A 22,860-nucleotide genomic window follows, 5' to 3' on the forward strand; every position below is an offset into this window, starting at 1 on the left:
TTACTTTTGTGTAATTTTTAGGTTAATCTTTTAAATTTCATTTTACAATATATAAATATCGTGCTCGGGAGCTAATGACGGTACTTCGTTTTGCGCCCGGAAAAAATCAACCAATTTTATGTTCATTACATGATATGTTCTCCAGTTAAAATAAATAGTAGAATGAGTTACAACTGCTCCGTATATTTCATTATTTCCTACCCTGATGGTTTGGATTTAACATGATTTTCATTAATCTGTTTGGGAAAATCATGTGGCAGCTTCCTTTTCTTTTATCCTTGAAGAATTAAATATAAAAATTATTTATGAAATTATGAATTATAAAAATTATGAACTGAATATTTTTTTATTTGGAATTTTGTATGTTTTAATGCAATTACAACAATTTATCATACATATAATCGATAATGTTCATGATTTTATTATTATGCATTATTGTGTTACCTGACATTTTTTTTTAAGCTGAACAAATCAGAATTTAAGAACTGTACATATAATCTTGTATGGTTGTCATCTTTTTTTACAATCATTACTTAGTATTATTATTTGAGAATTAATTAAAACAGCCTAACATATTATTATAACAGCCCAATTTATTTTTTAGATTCACTGATTGTGAAATATAATGCAGTAATAAATTTCGCTATTATTTATGATTTGGCGTTACGTTACTCAATTCTGTTCCTTTGTATTGTTTACTCTCCATTACTGGAGAGGGCAGGTAGTGGATCATTTATTACTTACTTGTACGAAGTAAAGGAACTATTGTGAGCGCGAAAAATTTCGGTCTTCAGATTTCAACGGAAATATTCATTTTGACCATACCTGAATCCATCTTGGCTAGTTTCGGCGTGATGTCTGTGCGTACGTATGTATCTCCCATAACTCAAAAACGATTAGCCGTAGGATGTTAAAATTTTGGATTTAGGATTGTTGTAACATTTAATTGTGCATTTTCCCCTTTGATTGCAATCGACTGAACCAAAAGTGTCCAATAAAGCCCAAACTCCTCAAGCATTTGGATCTTGGACTTTTTCTTAAATGCAGAAGTAAGCCCTCATTGAGAGCTTTTTAACAATATATCATAAGTGGTATTTATTTTCATTGGTTACAGAGTTTGCCAAATAAAATTTTAATTAATGAAACATTTGAATTTTACAAGGGAAGGCACATCGTTTTGAATCAGAATTCATCTACTTTTTTTTATATTTAAATTTATTGATTTATACCCTGGGAAATAAAAAAGAATTTTTTTTGTCTCGGGAAGAAAAATATGTGATTCTGATAGTATTTTTTCTTGTGAATTCAAATATGATACCGGTTTTCCCCATCACGCAAGGTTTCCGAGAGACAAGCATTTATAATTTCAAACATTTTAATACTTTCTGTATTCTTAACTAGACGATATTCAAACATTTGACACAAAGTTCTACATTTCACAAGTGGAGCATCCCTCTTGCTGGTTCAACAATAATCGGCCAGCATGTTAGGATTACATTTACCTTGCTGAAATCTCCTGATGAAAGTGTTCCCTGTGTTCATCGCTCACTGCACCAAGATTTTCCGGGAAGAAATCTAGGTGTGAGTGCAGGAAGTGTACTTTTAAGGACATACGAGGTCTGTAAATAAAGTAATGAGACTGGTTCAGAAAAACCTTTTAATTACAATTCAATTATACATGGACTCATCTTCGAAATACCCTTGGGAAGCCATGCAATGCTTCAAACAGTTTTGCCACTCTTCATAGCAGTATTGTAACTCAGAAACTGGAATATCCTTCAGATGGTCAGTTACATTTTTTTTTTTGTTTTCTACTGTTCCAAAATGATGTCCTTTGAGGTGTTTTTTTAAAGTCAAGTTGCAGGGACTCAAGTCAGGTGAATAAAGTTGTTGAGGAACTACAGGAGTATTTTTTTTTTGCCAAAAACTCATTAATTGAGAGTGCAGTGTGACAAGGATTTTTTGTCATGATGCAGGATCCAGTTGTCTTTGATGGCTGGTCTCACGCGGGCAACTCTTTTTCGTAGTCTTTCAAGAATTTCTTGGTAAACGTATTGATTTACAGTCTGTCCTATAGACAAAAACTCCAAAAGTCTCTGATTTGCTCAACATTGTCATCACTTTTTTACGTTAACAGTCTTTTAGAGAGTGGATCGTTCGCAACTAATTCCTGGCCATCTGAAAATGCTTTAAACCACCTAAAAACTTGGACTCGTGACACAGCATCACCTCCATACACTCTTTATAATTTTAAAAACATTTCAGTAGCATTCTCACTGAGTTTAACATAAAACTTGATTGCACAACATTGCTCATACTTAGTATCACTCATTTTTGTAACGCACAACAAAAACTTGTTTCATGAAAAGTTTGTTTATGTCTCACGTGGCAACAATAGACTAAAAATATTAATACCTAATTTAAATCAGCTGCTCATATAACCATATGTTTACTAGTAACTTTACAATGTTGCCACTTTGGCTGCCAAAAAAAAACTAGTCTCATTACTTTATTCACAGACCTTGTATTACAACCTAAATTTTTATCAGAGTTTTAAGATCGTTGACAAATCACAGTAATTTTCCCCCTTTCGATTTCTCAAAAGCCTGAGAAACATTTTTGAATGCTTGTCAAGCTGCTTTCTCCAGTGGATTCAATAGTTCCTCAAACTTTTCATGATGCATTAGTGATTGTATTTGTAGACCCACAAATATTTGTTCAAAAATTCTTGATGAAATTCTTCATTAAAACTAGTTTGATATGTAATGGAGGTAGATATACATTTTTAGGATTTTTAAAATGTTTCACATTTTTCTGTTCAGGAATGAATTATTCACATTTAGGCCTTTCTTTTTTAATGAAATGCCTAAAAACATTTAGGCATTTCAGTCTTTCTTTGAACAAAACTAAGAACTCATCAATACTATATTTTATAAAAAATTAAACACTTTTGAAAAATGTTTATTCAGTTTATCTAATAATTCTTGAATTTTGAATAGATGTAAGCTAAATGGTTGATCTTTATTATTGTCCAAATTAAGCACACTAAGAATGTTCAAATAACTGTCTAATCGTTTTGGAAAATATTGGGGAATGTAATAAATGTAATAGCCTGTCTGTTGACCAGTACTCTATAGAATCTTTCTATATATGTGTGTGTTTAAAAAAAATTATTTTAAAAAATGGAAAAAATATATGCAGTTGTCAACTGCAAGTTTCGGTAATAGATTTTTTTTTAATCTTTGCAACTAATTTGACGATTTTCAAAATTTTAAACGGGGTATTTGCTATTATGATACAAAATTATGATGGAACCATTCCAGAACAAGAATAATAAATTTGTCAGCAATGCTTTTTTCCGCAGTCGTTTTTTTTTTTTAATATTTATCTCTTGTTGCAAGTGGATTCAGTCATACCTGCAACTTTTTTTTTTTTGACCTCCGGGACCACCCTTAGATATCGTTTCAGAGTATGAGACGACCGATTTGTAGCGTGTATGAAAATGCCATGCCTGACCGGGATTCAAACTCGGGACCTCCATATGAAAGACGTTGATGCTACCACTCGCGCTATGGAGGCGGGCCAGAGCAGGTAAACCTAATTAGAATTAATGCATTTGTGATATACCGATTAATTATAATATTAAAATATCCAATTAATTCTATTTGTAAGTTGTAACTAAAGGTTACGTGTAAAACATGAAAACCCGGTCCTTGATAAAAAATTTCCTCTCGCATCATGTGGGAGCAAAATATCATGAAACAAACGAATCGCAATGAAATCTCCCTTACTGCCACGACTGAGGGAATTATCTTCCTTCTCCGCGAAAAAAGTTTGTGAAAATATCCGTTTTCAAATATTGGATCTTATTCTAGTGTAAAGATTGCAGATTTTGTTAAATGTAAAACGTACCGTATTCTAACTAAAAACAGATGGATAAAAGTATCTGCTATACGACTTAAAGAGTTTGTGCCAACTTTAGAACATAGAATTTATGCGAAACTTTAGAACACATTTAGGTTCCGCGTTTAGGTGTGGAACCTAAACGAAAAGTGACAAAGTTATAGTAATCTGCAGTTCCTAAATTTTGATAAACGAAGATTTTGTTTAAATCTAAAACTACTTAATTAACAGGAACAATTTTCTACAGGCAAGCTACGATATTCATATCAGTGATAAGAATCGAAATTGTAAAATTACGTCGGATACGTATTTAAAAAACTGGAATCGTACTAAGATTTCAAGGCCTTGTCAAGTAAGCTAAAATCCCGAAGTAACGTGTAGGAATAACAGTTTGATAACTGGTCATTTAATATAAAGTGGATTATGTTTTAGGCATAAATTCGTGGTTTTTGTATTTATATCTCAATAAATAATTATTACGCCAAGTTTTGTAGTTCTTTAAACTTCTCTGTCATAAAAACAATTATAGAGCGCGCTGGTGACGTGTGTTGTTACTAGTGTATGTTTTGGAGAGGTTATAGCCTGTTCGTTGTGTTTAATAATAATGTTGCCTGGGAAATGTTATAAAAGTGTTTTAATTTAGATTTATTTTGCAGTACTTTTGCTGATTTTTATTACAGACAATTGAGAATTATTCACCCAAAAATATGTTTGAAGTCACTTGTAAGAAAAGGAATCCTTCACAAATAGGTGATTATAGGTTGTGATGTTTTATGTGTGTGCTTTATTGAATTATGTTTGATGTAGTTTAACATAAAATCATCGTTGTAACCTATAAGCGAAAATATTATTTGGTATTTCAGTTTTTTTGCGATTGCTTCACTAACAAAATTTCTCAGTCAACAAAAGTCATAATGTCCCCAATTATTAATAGTTTGGTTTTTATTTAGAATTTTACTGCTTATTTTTTTAAAAGAAAATCTTCCCTATAATTTGAAGATATACATCATTTATTACTTTTTATTTTCTTTGTTTTTACTGTTAAAGTACCAATTTTTTCTTTATCATTACTAAACTGCATTATCTTATTACATTAATTGCATTTATCTTAATCTAGTTCTTTAGTGTAATGAGCAGTCCGTGGAATATAATCTGATTAAATCACATTAATTTATACTGTTTAATTTTTAATTCAGGCTACACTTAAATTTTTCAGTGTACAGTATTAGGCAGTGATTTTCCATATTTCATCCAGTTTATTATTTCACCATGGTTTTGCATTGTTCTTGTCCAGAATTTGATTTATTTTAGAAAAGAAGGAACCAACCTGTAATAATTAAGTGTTGATCAAGTGTACACTGTTTTTTTGAAAGCTTTTGAGCTTTCACAAAACAGTTTTTTATTTTGTTTGGAATTACCTAAAAGTATTTGGATAATGTAAGATAATTATAAATAAAGTGTAATATTATTATTAATTATAATAACCTATACTACATAAATTACGTAATAAATTACGTAAATAAATTGTTACTTTTTATTGCTAAAGTCTACTAAAAAATTTAAACATAAAAATTGCTATTTTTAAAACTATATATATAATACTGTACCATAAAATTAAGATTATAATACTATAATCTTAATAGTAAATTTATTTACTATTTAGTACACTCTTATTCAAATGATCTGTGACTAGTGATGAATGTACATAATTTTTATTGCTGACTATAATAATAGTCAAAATCTTCAAATTTTTTCACTTGCTATGTTAGGTAAATTCTTTAACTAACTCAAGTTTTATTCATTTTGTTATTGTCGTACTTGTTATTATTATAAAAAGTGGTGACATTATATATTTTCTTAATTTCATTTTTACAGATACAAATATGAAGAGAGTACACATAGAAAATTGGTCTACTAAAGAGAAGCTTGCTTTAGCATCATCTGTTTTGAGAAGTGGAGACCAAAACTGGTAAAATATTTATTTTTCCCTTGTGAGTTTTAATTGTGGTACAACCTATTTTTGTTAATATGTGAACCCTAACTTAAACATTGAAATTTGTTTACAAAAAATTTATTTAACAAATACTTGACATTATAATACTTTCTTACTCTTCTGCAGTGGATACTCTTCTGCTCAGGGATACAGAGTAGCTGGACCGAAGGTGCAACCATATCGGAGAGGTATCTGTTGAGAGCCAGACTAAGGAATGATTCCTGAAAGAGGGCAGCAGCTCTTTCAGTAGTTGTTAGGGGCGGGAGTCACAATGACTTAAACGGCCGTATCAACATCACTCAGTCCTCTGAGTACTGCGCAGCTGAAAGCAATGGAAAACTACAGCTGCTTTTTTTCCAAGAAAATGTGGCTCTCTGCATTTTCACATAGCAATAATGGAGGCGTCTTCCTTGGTAAAATATTCCGGAGGTAAAATAGTCCCCCGTTCGGATCTCCGGGTGGGGACTACTAAGGAAGGGGTCACCAGAAAATTAAAAAATAACATTCTACGAGTCGGAGCGTGGAATGTTAGAAGCTTAAAAAAGGTTGGTAGGCTAGAAAATTTAAAAAGGGAAATGGATAGGGTGAATGTGGATATAGTAGGAATTAGTGAGGTTCGGTGGGAAGAGGAAGGCGACTTTTGGTCAGGTTATTTTAGAGTAATTAACTCAGCGTCAAATAATGGGCCAGGCAGGAGTAGGTTTTGTGATGAACAAGAAGATAGGGAGGAGAGTGGAGTATTTCAAAACGCATAGCGATAGAATCATTGTAATAAGGATAAAATCAAAACCTAAACCGACAACGATTGTTAACGTTTATATGCCTACAAGCGCCCATGATGATGATGAGGTAGAGTGTGTATACGAAGAGATTGATGAAGCAATTAAACACGTAAAAGGAGATGAAAATTTAATAATAGTTGGAGATTGGAATGCAAGCATTGGAAAAGGCAAAGAAGGAAATATAGTGGGTGAATACGGGCTGGGCAGAAGGAATGAAAGAGGGGACCGATTTATAGAGTTTTGCACGAAGTATAATTTAGTAATTGCCAACACCCAATTTAAAAATCATAATAGAAGAATATACACTTGGAAAAAGCCAGGCGATACTGCAAGGTATCAGATAGATTATATCATGGTTAAGCAAAGATTTAGAAATCAACTCGTTGACTGCAAAACTTACCCTGGAGCAGACATTGATAGCGACCATAATTTGGTGATAATGAAATGTAGATTGGGGTTTAAAAACCTGAAGAAAAGTTGTCAGATAAATCGGTGGAATTTAGAGAAGCTTGATGAAGAGAAGGTAAAGAAGATTTTCGAGGAGGACATCGCAAGAGGTCTGAGTAAAGAAGATAAGGTAGAAAATGTAGAAGAAGAATGGGAGAATGTTAAAAAGGAAATTCTTAAATCAGCAGAAGCAAACTTAGGCGGAATAAAGAGAACTGGTAGAAAACTTTGGGTTTCAGACGATATATTCCAGCTGATGGATGAACGTAGAAAATATAAGAATGCTAGTGATGAAGAAAGTAAAAGGAACTATCGGCAATTAAGAAATGCTATAAAGAGGAAGTGCAAACTGGCGAATGAAGAGTGGATTAAAGAAAAGTGTTCAGAAGTGGAAAGAGAAATGAACATTGGTAAAATAGACTGAGCATACAGGAAAGTTAAGGAAAATTTTGGGGTACATAAATTAAAATCTAATAATGTGTTAAACAAAGATGGTACACCAATATATAATACGAAAGGTAAAGTCGATAGATGGGTGGAGTATATTGAAGAGTTATACGGAGGAAATGAATTAGAAAATGGTTTTATAGAGGAAGAAGAGGAAGTTGAGGAGGATGAAATGGGAGAAACAATACTGAGATCTGAATTTAAGAGAGCATTAAAAGATTTAAATGGCAGAAAGGCTCCAGGAATAGACGGAATACCTGTAGAATTACTGCGCAGTGCAGGTGAGGAAGCGATTGATAGATTATACAAACTGGTGTGTAATATTTATGAAAAAGGGGAATTTCCGTCAGACTTCAAAAAAAGTGTTATAGTTATGATACCAAAGAAAGCAGGGGCAGATAAATGTGAAGAATATAGAACAATTAGTTTAACTAGTCATGCATCAAAAATCTTAACTAGAATTTTATACAGAAGAATTGAGAGGAGAGTGGAAGAAGTGTTAGGAGAAGACCAATTTGGTTTCAGGAAAAGTATAGGGACAAGGGAAGCAATTTTAGGCCTCAGATTAATAGTAGAAGGAAGATTAAAGAAAAACAAACCAACATACTTGGCGTTTATAGACCTAGAAAAGGCTTTCGATAACGTAGATTGGAATAAAATGTTCAGCATTTTAAAAAAAATTAGGGTTCAAATACAGAGATAGAAGAACAATTGCTAACATGTACAGGAACCAAACAGCAACAATAACAATTGAAGAACATAAGAAAGAAGCCCTAATAAGAAAGGGAGTCCGACAAGGATGTTCCCTATCTCCGTTGCTTTTTAATCTTTACATGGAACTAGCAGTTAATGATGTTAAAGAACAATTTAGATTCGGAGTAACAGTACAAGGTTAAAGATAAAGATGCTACGATTTGCTGATGATATAGTAATTCTAGCCGAGAGTAAAAAGGATTTAGAAGAAACAATGAACGGCATAGATGAAGTCCTACGCAAGAACTATCGCATGAAAATAAACAAGAACAAAACAAAAGTAATGAAATGTAGTACAAATAACAAAGATGGACCACTGAATGTGAAAACAGGAGGAGAAAAGATTATGGAGGTAAAAGAATTTTGTTATTTGGGAAGTAAAATTACTAAAGATGGACGAAGCAGGAGCGATATAAAATGCCGAATAGCACAAGCTAAACGAGCCTTCAGTAAGAAATATAATTTGTTTACATCAAAAATTAATTTAAATCTCAGGAAAAGATTTTTGAAAGTGTATGTTTGGAGTGTCGCTTTATATGGAAGTGAAACTTGGACAATCAGAGTATCTGAGAAGAAAAGATTAGAAGCTTTTGAAATGTGGTGCTATAGGAGAATGTTAAAAATCAGATGGGTGGATAAAGTAAGAAATGAAGAGGTATTGCGGCAAATAGATGAAGAAAGAAGCATTTGGAAAAATATAGTTAAAAGAAGAGACAGACTTATAGGCCACATACTAAGGCATCCTGGAATAGTCGCTTTAATATTGGAAGGACAGGTAGAAGGGAAAAATTGTGTAGGCAGGCCACGTTTGGAGTATGTAAAACAAATTGTTGGGGATGTAGGATGTAGAGGGTATACTGAAATGAAACGACTAGCACTAGATAGGGAATCTTGGAGAGCTGCATCAAACCAGTCAAATGACTGAAGACAAAAAAAAAAAACTCTTCTGCACTGCAATGCACTGATCCTATTAATTTTTCTACAGTTAGGATGTTTGCTGGAATTATGTTTATAAATAGTGCATAGATCTTACAGTAAAGTTTTTTTTTGTACTTTTGAAGAAGATGTCCACAGCTGATCTGTAGTTAGTCAGTTGTAAGATGGTGCCACGGAAAGGACAAAATAAATTATTTTATCTTCTTAAAATATTATTTTATTTTTATCGGCTGCAGGCATCTTGAAAAGTACTTTTTTCTTCCTTTTTTTGATAATTTTATCGCTTTAAAGTTTTAATTTTTTTAACAACAGGTCTTTGTCATTAGCAACCCTCTAGTTTTATTATTTTTGTAACAAGAAAAGAAGCCCCTATGTGATGTGACAAGAGTAAGGACTGAGTAATTATTACATATTTTGAAAATAATTGTGTTAAGAAGAAGTAATTTTATCTATAGATAGTTGCATTCTTCAAATGCAACATCTATAAATTACTGATTGGCCTTTGCTTCTGGCTGCTTCATTTTTCTCACTGCCATTAAAATATTCTATTATTGTCAAATAAAATAAAACAGTGACTGTATCTGGTAGCATAAAGTCCTGATGAACAATGGTTTTGTTTCTACTTCATAAAACTACACACCAATATATTATCTTTTGTTAAATTTTTGTTCAAAATGTTTTTGATGTTATAGCCAATATAAAAACTCATGAATAAACCATAACTATTTTTTCTGTTAAGGGCTTGTGAGACAAATTTTATTTCATGATAAATCTTGAGTTTTTTAGTCAAAATTTAGTAGTAAGAACTTTTAAAAATCCCAAACTTATCTGATACTTTTCATACAGTCAGTTTTTGAATTTCTTTGACAATAGCATGAATGTTTTTAGGGTTCTTTTCCATTAATTCATTACCACCTAAAAGTTTTACTACAATATATATTTACTCATATATGTTGAATATATATGATGATTAACTATGCTGTATTCAGTTAGCTTATAGAGTGAAGAATAAACAAATGTTGCATTTTTATTAGTGAGTTTGTTGTGATTCACCTGAGTCATGTCCCTTGTATCAGTGCCTTTTCACAGTGCGGTCATACCTATATACAACACTGTTATCATTTCTCATATATTAATCACTGAATAATTAATTTGTCATGTAGTCAATGAAGTTAAAGGTTATGTAATATGTCTTTTCGGCTCTATTAAAACCCTCAATCTCTTCATATGATCACTCTTTGTTCTCATGTTCAATTTTTGTATTTCTGTTACTTATTTACTTTGATGTTATTTAAAGGGAATATAATACAATTTTTTTTAAGTTTACTCGAATATCAGTGTAGTATATTTCTAGATTTGTGTCTGTACGATTTGAGTTATACCATTATTTTGTTACCATATCTGATACTGATTCAGCTGATAATAATACACAATTATTGATGTCCCCCCTCAAAAAAAAACCATGAAAAACCTGTAAATCATGCGAAAAAACACATCATTTTACATGCTTATGAAAGTGAATTATAAAGTAATCCAATGGCGTTGATTTTGGATGTCATTAATAAACTGCTAACATAAGTGGAAGTTGTGCTGCTTCAGTGTACAATGTGATTATGAATCTATTAATGAATTACAGTTTCTATAAAATAAAACCCTGAGTTCAGTTGAAGAAGAAGTTGGCGATTTCAATAAAAATGTGATTTGTAGAAAAGCACATGAATTTTATTTATTGAGAAATGGTTTAGCGATGTGTTACCTCTTCTGGAAGATAATTTGACTATTGTGTTAGACAATGCTCCTTATCATTTATGTAAAAATGAAAAAAATTTCAACTGTGTGTTGGAAAAAGAATGATATCAAAATGTGGCATAGTTCAAAAGGAATGATTTTTGAAGAGGATGAACTTAAGGTCTAATTATTGCAAAGGGCTTCACATATTAAAAGTAATTTTATTGTGTATAAAATTGCCATCATGGCTAGGAACAGGGGGTTGGTATGACGACCAGAAGCGTCACAAGGTGGGTGGTCTTCCCGTCTGGGGTTCTGATGTGTATAAAATTGATGAGTTAGCAAGATCCAGTGGCAAAACCGTGCTTAGTTTACCTCCCTATCATTGTGTTCTCTACCCACTTGAGTTAATGTGGGGACAAATCAAAAGTTACGTACCATCAGAAAATACTGCTGTAATATGTCTGATGTTAAAAATTTATGCTTAAAAGCCATCGATAAAACAGGCCAGCAACTGTATAAAACATTTAACGGATACTATTGAACCAAATTATTGGGAATTGGATAATATAATAGGAAACAAAATCTCAAACAGTATCTCATAATACTGACAACACTAGATTTCTCACGATCATATGATAAAAACTGAATTGAATTTATTATTTGTTTATTATCATAGAAATTTTATCTAAGATATTAGTGAAATTTTACTGTTTGTGGACAGTTGATAATTTCATAGCTCTTAAAAATCTCAAATAAAATGTCTTAATTTCTTTAAATCTAAAATATATGTATAATTTTTGTAAAATAAAATAGCATGTTGTTACTGAATATTAATGTCGTGTAGTTTCTTATATGCATCTGGATTTACAGGAGATGCTTGTGAATCATCCACCTGAACACTTGTTCGCACAGTCTGTTTACTTGAACAATATAAGCTAACTGAATAAGATATAGGTTATGTATTAACATTAAATATATAAATTATATATAACTTATTAATAACATAAGTGATATTTAGAATGGTAGCGAATTAACGGAAAAGAACCTTGTTTAGTGTAATGGCTACCATAATTTTCATTTTTTGTAATTATTATTTTGATAAAACTGTTAAACATCTCATAATATTATGTGCAATTAATATACTTCTTCTTATAACTTTATAAAATTTTTAATAGTTTTGGTGAAAATGTTTTCCAGTTAAACACACCCTTTTTTTTTCTTTAACAATTTTGTTTTTTATCTGAGAAAATCTTCATGGATGTTGAACATAACCTCATAACAGGTACTATAATGTTTACTAAGGTTGCAACAGGATGGTGGTGTAAGAGAGTTTCTTAAGAAATCTACTAGATAGCATGATAAAGTGCGTGGCATCACATCATTGCATTTTTGCTAGTTTTGCAGGTTCAGTTTCTACGTGGATGGACCTCATTTAATGCTTCATCTGGCGTTTTTTTTTCACAAGTAATGTAACTTCAATATTTCATAAAATAACAGGCATAAAGGAATTGATAGAATCATGTGCATTCAATTTCATGAAAAAAGAAAAACGTATATGAAATGTTTTTGTGATAAATTAAAAAATTTTAAATGAGCTACTTTTTTGAGATTGTAGTGCAGATTTCAAATCTCTCATTCAAAGTAAGTAATAGTATCTATATGCTAGTGGATTTCTCCTCTTTCTTTTGCCATGAAAGGTAAATATACACTACTTCCGTGATAATTCAGGTCCTGTAAATTCATTATTGTAATATGGTTAAATGTCTGGAAGTAGACTCCAACGTATTCTTGTGTTTCTTCATTCTCTTCTGTTTTCCATTAAGCTTTTAAATTCTTGTTAACTTCCATCTTCTTTTTTTGAAAGTTTCCTTTGCACCTTCTGTTGATCCTTCTAGCACTGTTTTAACCAATTCTCATGAAATTTTCCAGCCAGTTAGCTTTTATATTCTGAATTATTTTAATTAAGCTTCATTCTTGTTCATTCTACTCATAACTTTTTTTATGCTCCCTCAACTTAAATCTTCTCTAATGTACTCCATGCTCGCATTTCACGTGTCTCCAGCCCTTTTCCCCCTTTTCTCAGTGTCCATAAAACTTAAAAAATGCTTTCCCAAGTCTTACACTGTCTCAGTATAACGACTATTTATAGAAAATATTTGTTAGCCGTTGCTGATTTTTATTTCATTCACCCTTTTAAAAGTTTCTGTTTGTATGATAAGTTAGCTTCTGGATTGTTTTAATTATTCAAATTTACCTTCTTTGCAGACGTTCATTGGCTTATTGTCTCCTAGTTTTTTTACTTTTGTTTTCTTAACATTAATTTTTTTTTGTATTCTGATGTATTCTCATTTTCATTCTAGTATTCTAATTTTTAAATTAAGTTTAGTATTTCTTTGCTTCATCACCTAAAAATACCATGTCTCTGGAAACCTTATGAAATTTATTTTCCTTCATCCTCATATAGAGCATTTTTATCAAATATTTAAAGGTTGGGGATAAGCAGTATCATCCTTGCCTTCCCTTCCTAAGTTAATTCAATTTGTTTATACATTTCTTATTTGCATAGCCATTTTCTAATTCAGATACAATTCTTTAATTAAATCTTACATCTTTAAATTCTTCAAGTAATTAATATTTTTGTTAGTGTACCCCCACTTGATAAGTTAAAATGCTTTTCCATGTTTATAAAATACACATTTATTACTTTGTCTCCTTTCATACACTTGTTACAAATAGTTATATTAGAAAAATAACGATTGGTGACTTCTTCGCTTTTAACCTTTTCAGGACTATAAAACTACTTCATGCTCAGACTAGATTATTTTATTAAAGTTATTCATCTTTATGTAGTCACTCTCTGTATGATTTATCACTTCACAATCACTAGGAATGAATATTATTTTAATTCATTTAAAATTTAAAACTTTTTTTGTAAACAATTTTTATAAACATGAACAAATTTCTTTCTTTGGACATTTCATCAAAATGACTCAGATTCATCAATTACTATAGTTCATAAAGGATAAAACATGCTTGAAAAATGATTTTTCAATTTATCTAATAATTCTTGAATTTTGAAAAGATGAAAGCAAGTGATTGATGTTTATTATTGTCCAAATTAAGCATACAAAGAATGTTCAAATATCTGTCTCTAACCTTCATTTCGGAAAATATTGGGCAATGTAATAGCCTGTCTGTTAATAATAGTCTTTTAATACTATTAATACTCTTTTATATAATTTTTCTTATTTCTTGGCATAAGATGATCAAACTCAAAAATGTAAACAGTTCATCCATGTCAGTTGGTTTCCATCATTGTAAATTTGAATGAGGAAGATCGGTTTGTTCAGAGGCTTGGGTATAATATTTGTTTGTTTCATTTACTATATGTTCAGTAATTTTTTCTGGCATTATTAGAGCTTTCATGAGAAGAAATAAATCCTGGATATGAATGTAATGAATTGGCCATGTTTACTAACAGAGTTCAACAAAACTTACAGAACTTAGTTTTAGAGTGTTGGTAACATGATTTTATTCTTTCTATTTCCAACTGATAGTGAAAATAGACAATTTTAAAGCCAATCAAGTGCAGCACTTGACGGTGAAAGAATTATATTAGTTGCATTAACACATTAATTGTACTCAAATGATAAAGTTCTAAAACAAGTTTACGCGACCGTAGTGTGTGCGGACAGTTTACTGCAGTCTGTCCACAATGCCAGTCTTGAAAAGATTAATATCAAGCAGCAAGGAAAGATATATATAAAAATATATATATTTTTTTAAATCATTAAAAATGTAATGGATCCTTGCCGCTTCACAGCATTGTTATTATTATTACAAAGTAATGTTGTATATTTTTAAAAATTGCCAAAAAACCTATTCTGTTATTTTACTTTTTCTACCCCCTTGTTTTTTCTCTTTCCTTTCTTACCATAGGTAAAATACATGCTAAAACCTATTTCCAGTCTGTCCAGACGTTGTACTAGACTGATTAAGCTGATTTTTTTTATTCCGCTCAGAATGGCCTGCAGATATGTCATTAAGCATCAATGGATCTTGAAAGTGATTTTCCTGTGAGTAATAACTTTGGAATGATCCTCAGTTAAGTAATAAATTAGGATTTTTTGAGACATTCTCAGAGGAGACTCAAGTTTGGAGTCTGCTGTTGGGAAGAGGTCACCAGTAGTTATTTGCCTAATAATTACTATTGGTGTCAAGTGTATAAAAGGAGATAAAGTAATTAATGTGTGTTTTATAAACTTGGAAAAGCATTTTAATGTATCAAGTGGGGATACACGAAGAAATATTAAAAATTCAAAGAATAGAAAGATAAAAGATTTAATTAAAGAATTGTATCTGAGTCAGAAAATGGCTATAAAAATAAGGAATGTATAAATAGATTTGTTTAACCTAGGAAGGAATGGCAAGGGTGGCATCGCTTACTCCAACCTTTTATCAAATAAAAAAATATTATAAAACAATACTATTATTTTTTATTTTATTTTTTCTATTTATTTATGATTTTATAAATGAATCATCAATGTTTAGTGTTATTGGTAAAAAAAAAAATAAACTTTTTTTTTTATAAACAATTATCTTCCCTTAATGTGTTTTACTATCGTTTTTCTCTAAAAAAAAAAAAAAATGAAACTTTTTTGAAGGTATGGAAAAACATTTTGCATGTAAAAAATAGCATAGTTGGATTGTAATAAATTTTAATTTAAAAAAGCTTTGTTATCAAAGTTTCTTTCACTGATACCATTTATCAAACAGAACGTAATTTTGTAAGAGGGTCAAAATACATGAGAAATTTTTATTTAAAATTTTATTGAAAAAATAATGTTATTTAAAATATTACTGAGTAAAAGAAAGTGAATTTAGAGTTAACTTTAATTGCTTTAAATTTATCTTTTCTAGGATGTCGGTTAGTAGAGTGATCAGAACTTTAGGGGAGCCTAATAGACCACCAGATTGGTTTTCACAAAAACAGTGTGCCGTTCAGTATGATTTGTTATTAAACAATGTTGGTACTCCTAAACGTAAGAAACGTAATGAGAAAGCACATGAAAATAATGTTGATACACCTGGAGAAACTATTGTTAGGAAACTGACTCAAGGTATGTATTTCAATTTTTTTTTTTAATTCTGATGTTACAATGCATCATAAATTAACTTAGGACATGGTGACCTGACTATGTTGCACAATTTTCTGCAACTAGCTGTTGTGAAAACTGCTTATTTTTCTAAGATTTTTAAACTTAACAGACCATTTCCTAATCCCAATTAGTCTTGATTTTAAATTTAGTCTTTCTTACTAGTATCCCTGCTAGTATATTTTGAATAACATAAAAATCAAACTGATAAAACTACCTGATGATACAGTTATATATCTGTTATCTAGAGGGTGTAGGACTTATTGAAAAGGAGAGATTAGTGATTTGGACGAGTTTAAACTTAGATTCAGTTGATTCAGCCTGTATGGTTTGTGATCCAAATCTACTTTAAGCTGGAATCTATGCCAAAGCATAACCTCCTGTTCTCATAATGAAAGGATACTGACAGTTGTAGATTAAATTTCAGGCTGTATCTCTGGCTCTATGAGAAAACTGTATTTTCAGTCTATGAGAAAATTATCTATCTTATTATTTGCAAATGTGGTATCAATATATTGACATCTATGGTGGACTGATAAAATCTGTGCCTTTGATCTGGAAGTTCTGAATTTGAATCCCAGTCAGACTTGACATATAAAAAAAGCAATTATACAATGAAGAATAAATAAATATTAGTTTCTTCAAGTAGCATCTCCTGCAGACACTAATTATCACCAATAATGGTTGGAAAACTGCTTAGCTTGTTTAAAAAATTATGACATGTTTGCTGTTTGACAAGAATTTTGAAAACAATTGCACACATTAAGATTTTAACAAATACAATTTTTTTTCTGGAATCACTTACTATAAACAAAATAAGTCAATTATAAATAGCAAAATACAATTCAGATTTTACTATAAACCTTACAACAGCCTATACAAAGTTAACTAGAAATTATTACAGCAAGAAACAACCACAAAATCAACAGTTCAGCTTAAACAAGAATTATTTACTTTTAATGTTTACAAAAGGAAACTAGTTTACAATTATATAAATGAATAAAGTCAATTTGTCCCCTGTTCACAACAAACTCACCGAACAGCTTCTCGAACTTAATTGCATACAATAATACTATTCCAATATGGAGAGTACGTGTGACACACTCTTTACTCCTTTGTTATTGCACACTGTCCTTGCATTTATTGCAAACCTTATATTTATCACATAATGTGCTGAACTGAAGTTCGCTGGTCTTCAGAAGTATTTTTACCTCTTTGTCCATGGCTTGACTTGTAGTAACAGCAGCTGACCCACCCTTTTGTTCGTTCAAACACTGATTTTTATTGTCCGCACCTTCTATGCTTTTCTATAGATTCTTTCTATAAAGAATTTCTTTGTTGTTTCTTCTTTTCTTCTGGACTTTTCTTTTTTAATCTGTCAATTGCTGTCTTTTCTCTTTCTTCTTCTGGGACTTTCTATAACTGGAAGCTTCTCTACCTATTACAATATGAAGATCATGAGTCACAAATGATAATACAGTTAGGGGGTGGTTCCAAATGTTTAACCCTTTAAATTTTGTAAATAAGTGAGTCATTGGTCTCTTGACATCGTGTACTGCATTCATGATTATTATTGCTTTTGTGTTCTAAGCTCCTTATTGCAGCAATATGTTTCTATAATCATAAGTTCTTATGATTATAGAAACATAAATAAACCAATTATGGATACTAATTTGTACTCTGTTATTCAGTGTTATAATATATTTCTAGGGTTATGATAATAAAATTGATTTTTGACAGGCTTAAACATCTGCTAATTCATAAAACTCGATCGACATTAGATGGTGATAAGTTTGTAGTAATTTGTGAATTAATATGTTGTTTAAAAGATGTTAATATTAGTTATTTGCGTATTGAAGATTTAAGACAAAGAGATGGATCCTTTTTACTGATGACATACGTAGTATTTAATGAAAATCTGTAGTGTTCATTCTGTCCTGAGAAAAACAGGACAAAATTTTTAAGTAGTAGAATTTTCTAAAAAAAAATTTTAAGTGGATAATTTTTTTTTTTTAATAGTATAATAATAGAACTTTGTGGAAAATTTTTGTAGAAATATTGTTCTTTGATTTCTTTTTTTATTATATTGATTTTAATATTTGCATTCTTTTATGTTCAATTAAATTCTGTTTTATCTCAGAAAGAATGGAGGAACTCAAAATGCTTATGGCAGAATATAGAACATTATATTTAAAGGAGAAACGTGAATATGATGATATTAATTTGGGAAAAGCTGATGACAAATTAAATGACATCATGCATAAATTGGAATAGTAAGTAATGTATTCATATTGTAATTTCATGGAAATATTAATATTTACCAAGCCAAGGTCAATATTAATATTGCCGTAATTAATTGTCAGTTAAGTTGTTTATAATAATCAATCATTAACTTAATATACATATGGCTCTAGGAAAGTTTTGCAATATCGGAACAGTTCATCACATGCAGTTATAAGTTAGTGCGTGTCTCAGTGTCATGTGTTTTGTAGTTGCGTTACTGAAAAGAGGTAGTGATGTCTCCATGGTTGAAAATTGAATACTGAGCAATTTTGCACAATAATTATGCACATGGCTTAATCATTGATCAGTGTTTAGAGAAAATTACTCCTGTGATTGGAGATAATTGTCCTCATCAGACAATCATTGGAAGATGATGAGACTACCGTGGCTGTTCAAAAATTCAGATCAGTGAAGAAGAGAATGGTGGTTGTATTTTTTAATGTGAGAGGACTTTTAGAGTGAGTTTTGTTGGAAGCTCAAATGACAGTTACAGGAAAGTGGTATACCTGCCTAAAAGGATGCCTGCTGAAAGTTGTCGAAGGTCTCAAGAAGCTGGGGCGAAACTCAAGGACGGACAGATGGTTTCTTCACTTCGATAATATTCCAGCACACCAATACAAAGTTTGCTCCCAATATTTCTTTGAAGACTGATTTAGAAGGATGGAGAAGAGTATGATATGCAGTGGAAATTATTTTGAAAAATCATAAAAAATAAAGTTGTATTTCAAAACTTTCCTAGTCCCTTTGTAATAAAGTAAACAATTGTGCTACAGGAGTTAAACTTTTGTTATTAAAATTATTGACTTTACACTAAATTAAACATTTTTCATTTCTGCATAAATTCATTATTTTGAAATATGCCAATAAAAATTTGAAATAATTACACATTAAGAGCATCCTAATGTAGTTTATTTATTTGTTTTTTGCAAATTTGACATTTTTTAATGTGTAACTTCGTTAAGCAGATTTATATAAAATGCCACTGATGTTACTAATCTTTAATGGCATTTCCATGAACTTAAAATTTAACTCTTCCATCAGAGTTACAGTTGAAAATCATTAACCTTAGGATGTTACTAATTCTTACAAAAAAAAATTATCTAGGTTCTTAATGATTTTGTTAGGCTAGTATAATATTACATAAATTATGTAATGTAAAAATATTCAATCTTGCCCTTTGCTACTTAATTTTATTATATAATAAAACGTAGTTAAAAACACTTTTAGTCACAACATTTTATTATTAAACAAAAGTTAAGTTTTAAAGAAGTTAGTGAATTGACCCTCTACATCTGTTACAAAAGTTGAAAACAATTTTGACTCTAATAAACCTCATTAAAAAGAAATAACAAAATAAAAAATTAATATTAAAATTAATATCAGATTTATTAAAAGACTTAAAATTTAAAATATAAAAGAAATAGATATTAAAAATAGACACGTGTAAAACTAAAATTTTAGAGGGTTTCCAAGAATAAAAGACTAGGAAAGAAAATAAAAAAAATGAAATGGTCAGAAGAATGCAAAGAACAATTTGCAGAGAGAATGAAGAAATATTGGAAAGAGAGAAAAGAGCAAAAAAGAAAGAAGTGAAGGAGGTTTGAACATGTCCTAAACTGACCAAAATTGAAAAGAAAAAGAAATCATTTGGCAACAGTAAAAAATAAAAAAAATATTATAAAACAATTATTTTTAATGGTGATGGGTTTATTATTCCCTTACTTTCTGTTAGATTTAAAGTCTATTCCACTCTTAACACCTTATTTTGAGAAAAATAATACAAATTTGTAACCCTTTGATTATAATGGTAAAAAATGACAATTAACTTTAAGGCAGATTAAAGATAAAGTTTGAAGAATTAATATAAATAATATTTCTAGGGAGTAATAACTTTTTCAAAAAGCTTTTTTTAAAAAATAATAAACATTTAGAAAGTAATATTTTTTTTATTCATGAAAATCAACATTGAAATATATTAATAGAAAAACTTTTTTCTTTTCTTTTTTTTATATAAAATTAATTGTTGTATAAAATTTCATGAAACCACAAATTTCATGTTCCAAATAAAATTTCATGAAGCACACTTATGTTTAGAAAGTTAAAAGCCTACCTTAGGCATAAAAGTAAACACAGGTGATATAGTCATACATATGTACTAATATTTACATTTTTGATTTCCATGCTCTCAAACTTTTTCAGGGAGGATAATTTTTTGGCTGGCAGAAATATTTTCCAGCTGTTATATAATGTAATAAAATTATAGTTTTCATCACAAAAGATGATGTATATTTTTGAAAAATTATAGAAAAAATTATTTAACTGATAAAACAAGATCTATATTATTTTATTATAAATCTTGTTTTTTTTTGTATTATAATTTTTATTTTATATTGTTTTATGCACTATAAATCTTATTCTTTTTCTGCTTTATTGTTGAGAGTTTTAATTTATTTTAAGGAATATTTAGGTTAATTACCTAATTAATTATTTTATTTACCCGTTATTTTTATTTTAATTAGCCTTCATTTATTTTAAGTAATTACAATAAATTGCACACAAAAATATACCATTGTCACATGTTATTCCAGCAGTGCAATTTTTACTGTATGTAACTTTTAATAAATATTTTTAAAAAGATTGCTTATAACTATATTCAAGAAGAAAATTTTGTTTTCAATTTAAACATTTTTAATATTCTTTAGGGGTTGGTTTCAATAAGAAAACTTTTTTTGTTAAATTTTTACTTCAGCTTTCAGTAAAGGTAGGACTTTTTTACACTGAACTATGTTTTTTTAACAAACTGTTACTATACATACATAGCTTTATCATTTTGATTAATAGCAGGATGAATAAAAAAAAGAAAAGAAAATCCTATTCAAATTCATTTTTTCCTGGATTATATTAAAACTGTTGCAAATATCCGATGTCAGGAAAGAATAAAGTTGTTTAATGTAGAAAATATTCGGCTAATTTGCTATGAAAAAACTACATTTTTGTAACCAATGAACACAGAACAATATTTAGAATAACCGCAATTATAAATGATAATCACAGCAATTTTAGTGGAACTTCCTTCATCTTTCCTTTATACTATCATCCATCCTGCTGTTAACTGAATTTTATTATTTTTTTTTTGGGCATCAACTACTAAGGCCCCTGTCAGTTCCTAAAATAAAACCACAACCAACCAAAAGGTAATACACTAGTAACATGTAAAAGCTCACAGTCACCACAAAACAGATCAAAAACAATAAATAAATTTTTCCTCCAAAAATTCGGAATGCCATCCAAAATTAAACTCAAATACTGTAACAGAGACCCGCTGCAGAAAGAAAGACAGCAGAGCATTCATCATTTTGCAAAACCTTCTTTATTCTTCTCTATATTTTTAATTTATGACACAGACCTTCATACTCTACGCAATAAGTGATTGACTGTCAGCGGTATCTGACACCACACGAACTGGTTGATTGTCACCAATTAACATATAGCTGGATGTTAGGTTTGTATGTCCTATTTGCAGCCTTGTTATAACAACTTGTTCTCTCTGAGTGATCTTAGAGGGACTTACCCACTTGCGAGGAGAGCCCTTCATGTCATTGAGCTTTGTTGTTAACCCTCTCCAAACTCTGTGTGATTCATGCCTGACACAAGCAGACATGTGACACCTAACATCACCAGGTCTGACGGGAATTTCCTTTGGTTCAGGCGTGTCAGCAGCCACTTGAGCTGCCTCATCTGCAGCCTCATTTCTAGCAGTGTAGGAATGTCCCGGGATCCACACCAGTGTGCATCATTGGACCTTCCTGCTTAGCACTTGGAGCAGTGCAAGTATCACTTGCACTCAGGGGTCTATTGAGCATGTATCCTGCAGTGCCTGAAGACTACTCATAGAGTCACTGCAGATCAAAGAAGACGTTACACATTATTGCTCACAGTATCTCAGAGCTTGCCACCAGATGGCATACAACTCAGCATATAGCTGCAACAGCCGCCAAGGACCACAAATCATTAACGATGAATGAATGATGGAAGGCACTGCCAACCCCATGTGGTGACTTAGAGCTTTCTGTATATAAAACCAGTTCCTGGTTGTGTTTGCTCACACTTCCTCGAAAATGATGAATTATCTCCCAAGAATTACATTGCTTAAAAGGTGCTAAATCCAGTTGACAAAGGGTCAACGGAAATAGCCAGGGTGGTGATTCACACTCTGCTGATTCAACAACTCTGAGAAGTACAATGTCGTACTTACAAATCAATTCTCAAGTTCTGATTCTGGCTGGCCTGGTATAGGTCTGATGCCGGTTATAAGCTGCTTGGAGAAGGTGTCTTTTAAACGTCGGTCCACTTACATGATGCGGCGATGATGTGACAGTGACTGCTTAGCCTAATAACAGGAAGTCTCTCTGAAATTGGAGCGAAGACA

General features: G+C 30.7%; 1 protein-coding gene across 2 annotated transcripts in view; it reads left to right on the forward strand.

Annotated features, from left to right (window-relative positions):
- The first annotated feature begins 4,140 nt into the window (after positions 1-4,140).
- The window catches only part of Brd8 (Bromodomain containing 8), an 87,396-nt gene continuing 68,676 nt past the window's right edge, over positions 4,141-22,860 (forward strand). The window contains exons 1-4 of one of the 2 annotated variants that reach the window (XM_075370898.1): positions 4,141-4,653; positions 5,779-5,872; positions 15,913-16,112; positions 18,289-18,421. In XM_075370898.1, the coding sequence (XP_075227013.1) occupies positions 4,611-4,653; positions 5,779-5,872; positions 15,913-16,112; positions 18,289-18,421 (470 nt within the window). In that variant the 5' untranslated portion in view covers positions 4,141-4,610. The remainder of the gene's footprint in view (positions 4,654-5,778; positions 5,873-15,912; positions 16,113-18,288; positions 18,422-22,860) is intronic. The other variant, XM_075370899.1, reaches the window with a different exon arrangement.

The sequence above is a fragment of the Lycorma delicatula genome, chromosome 7 (assembly GCF_047948215.1).
Source record: "Lycorma delicatula isolate Av1 chromosome 7, ASM4794821v1, whole genome shotgun sequence".
NCBI classification, from domain to species: Eukaryota; Metazoa; Arthropoda; class Insecta; order Hemiptera; family Fulgoridae; genus Lycorma; species Lycorma delicatula.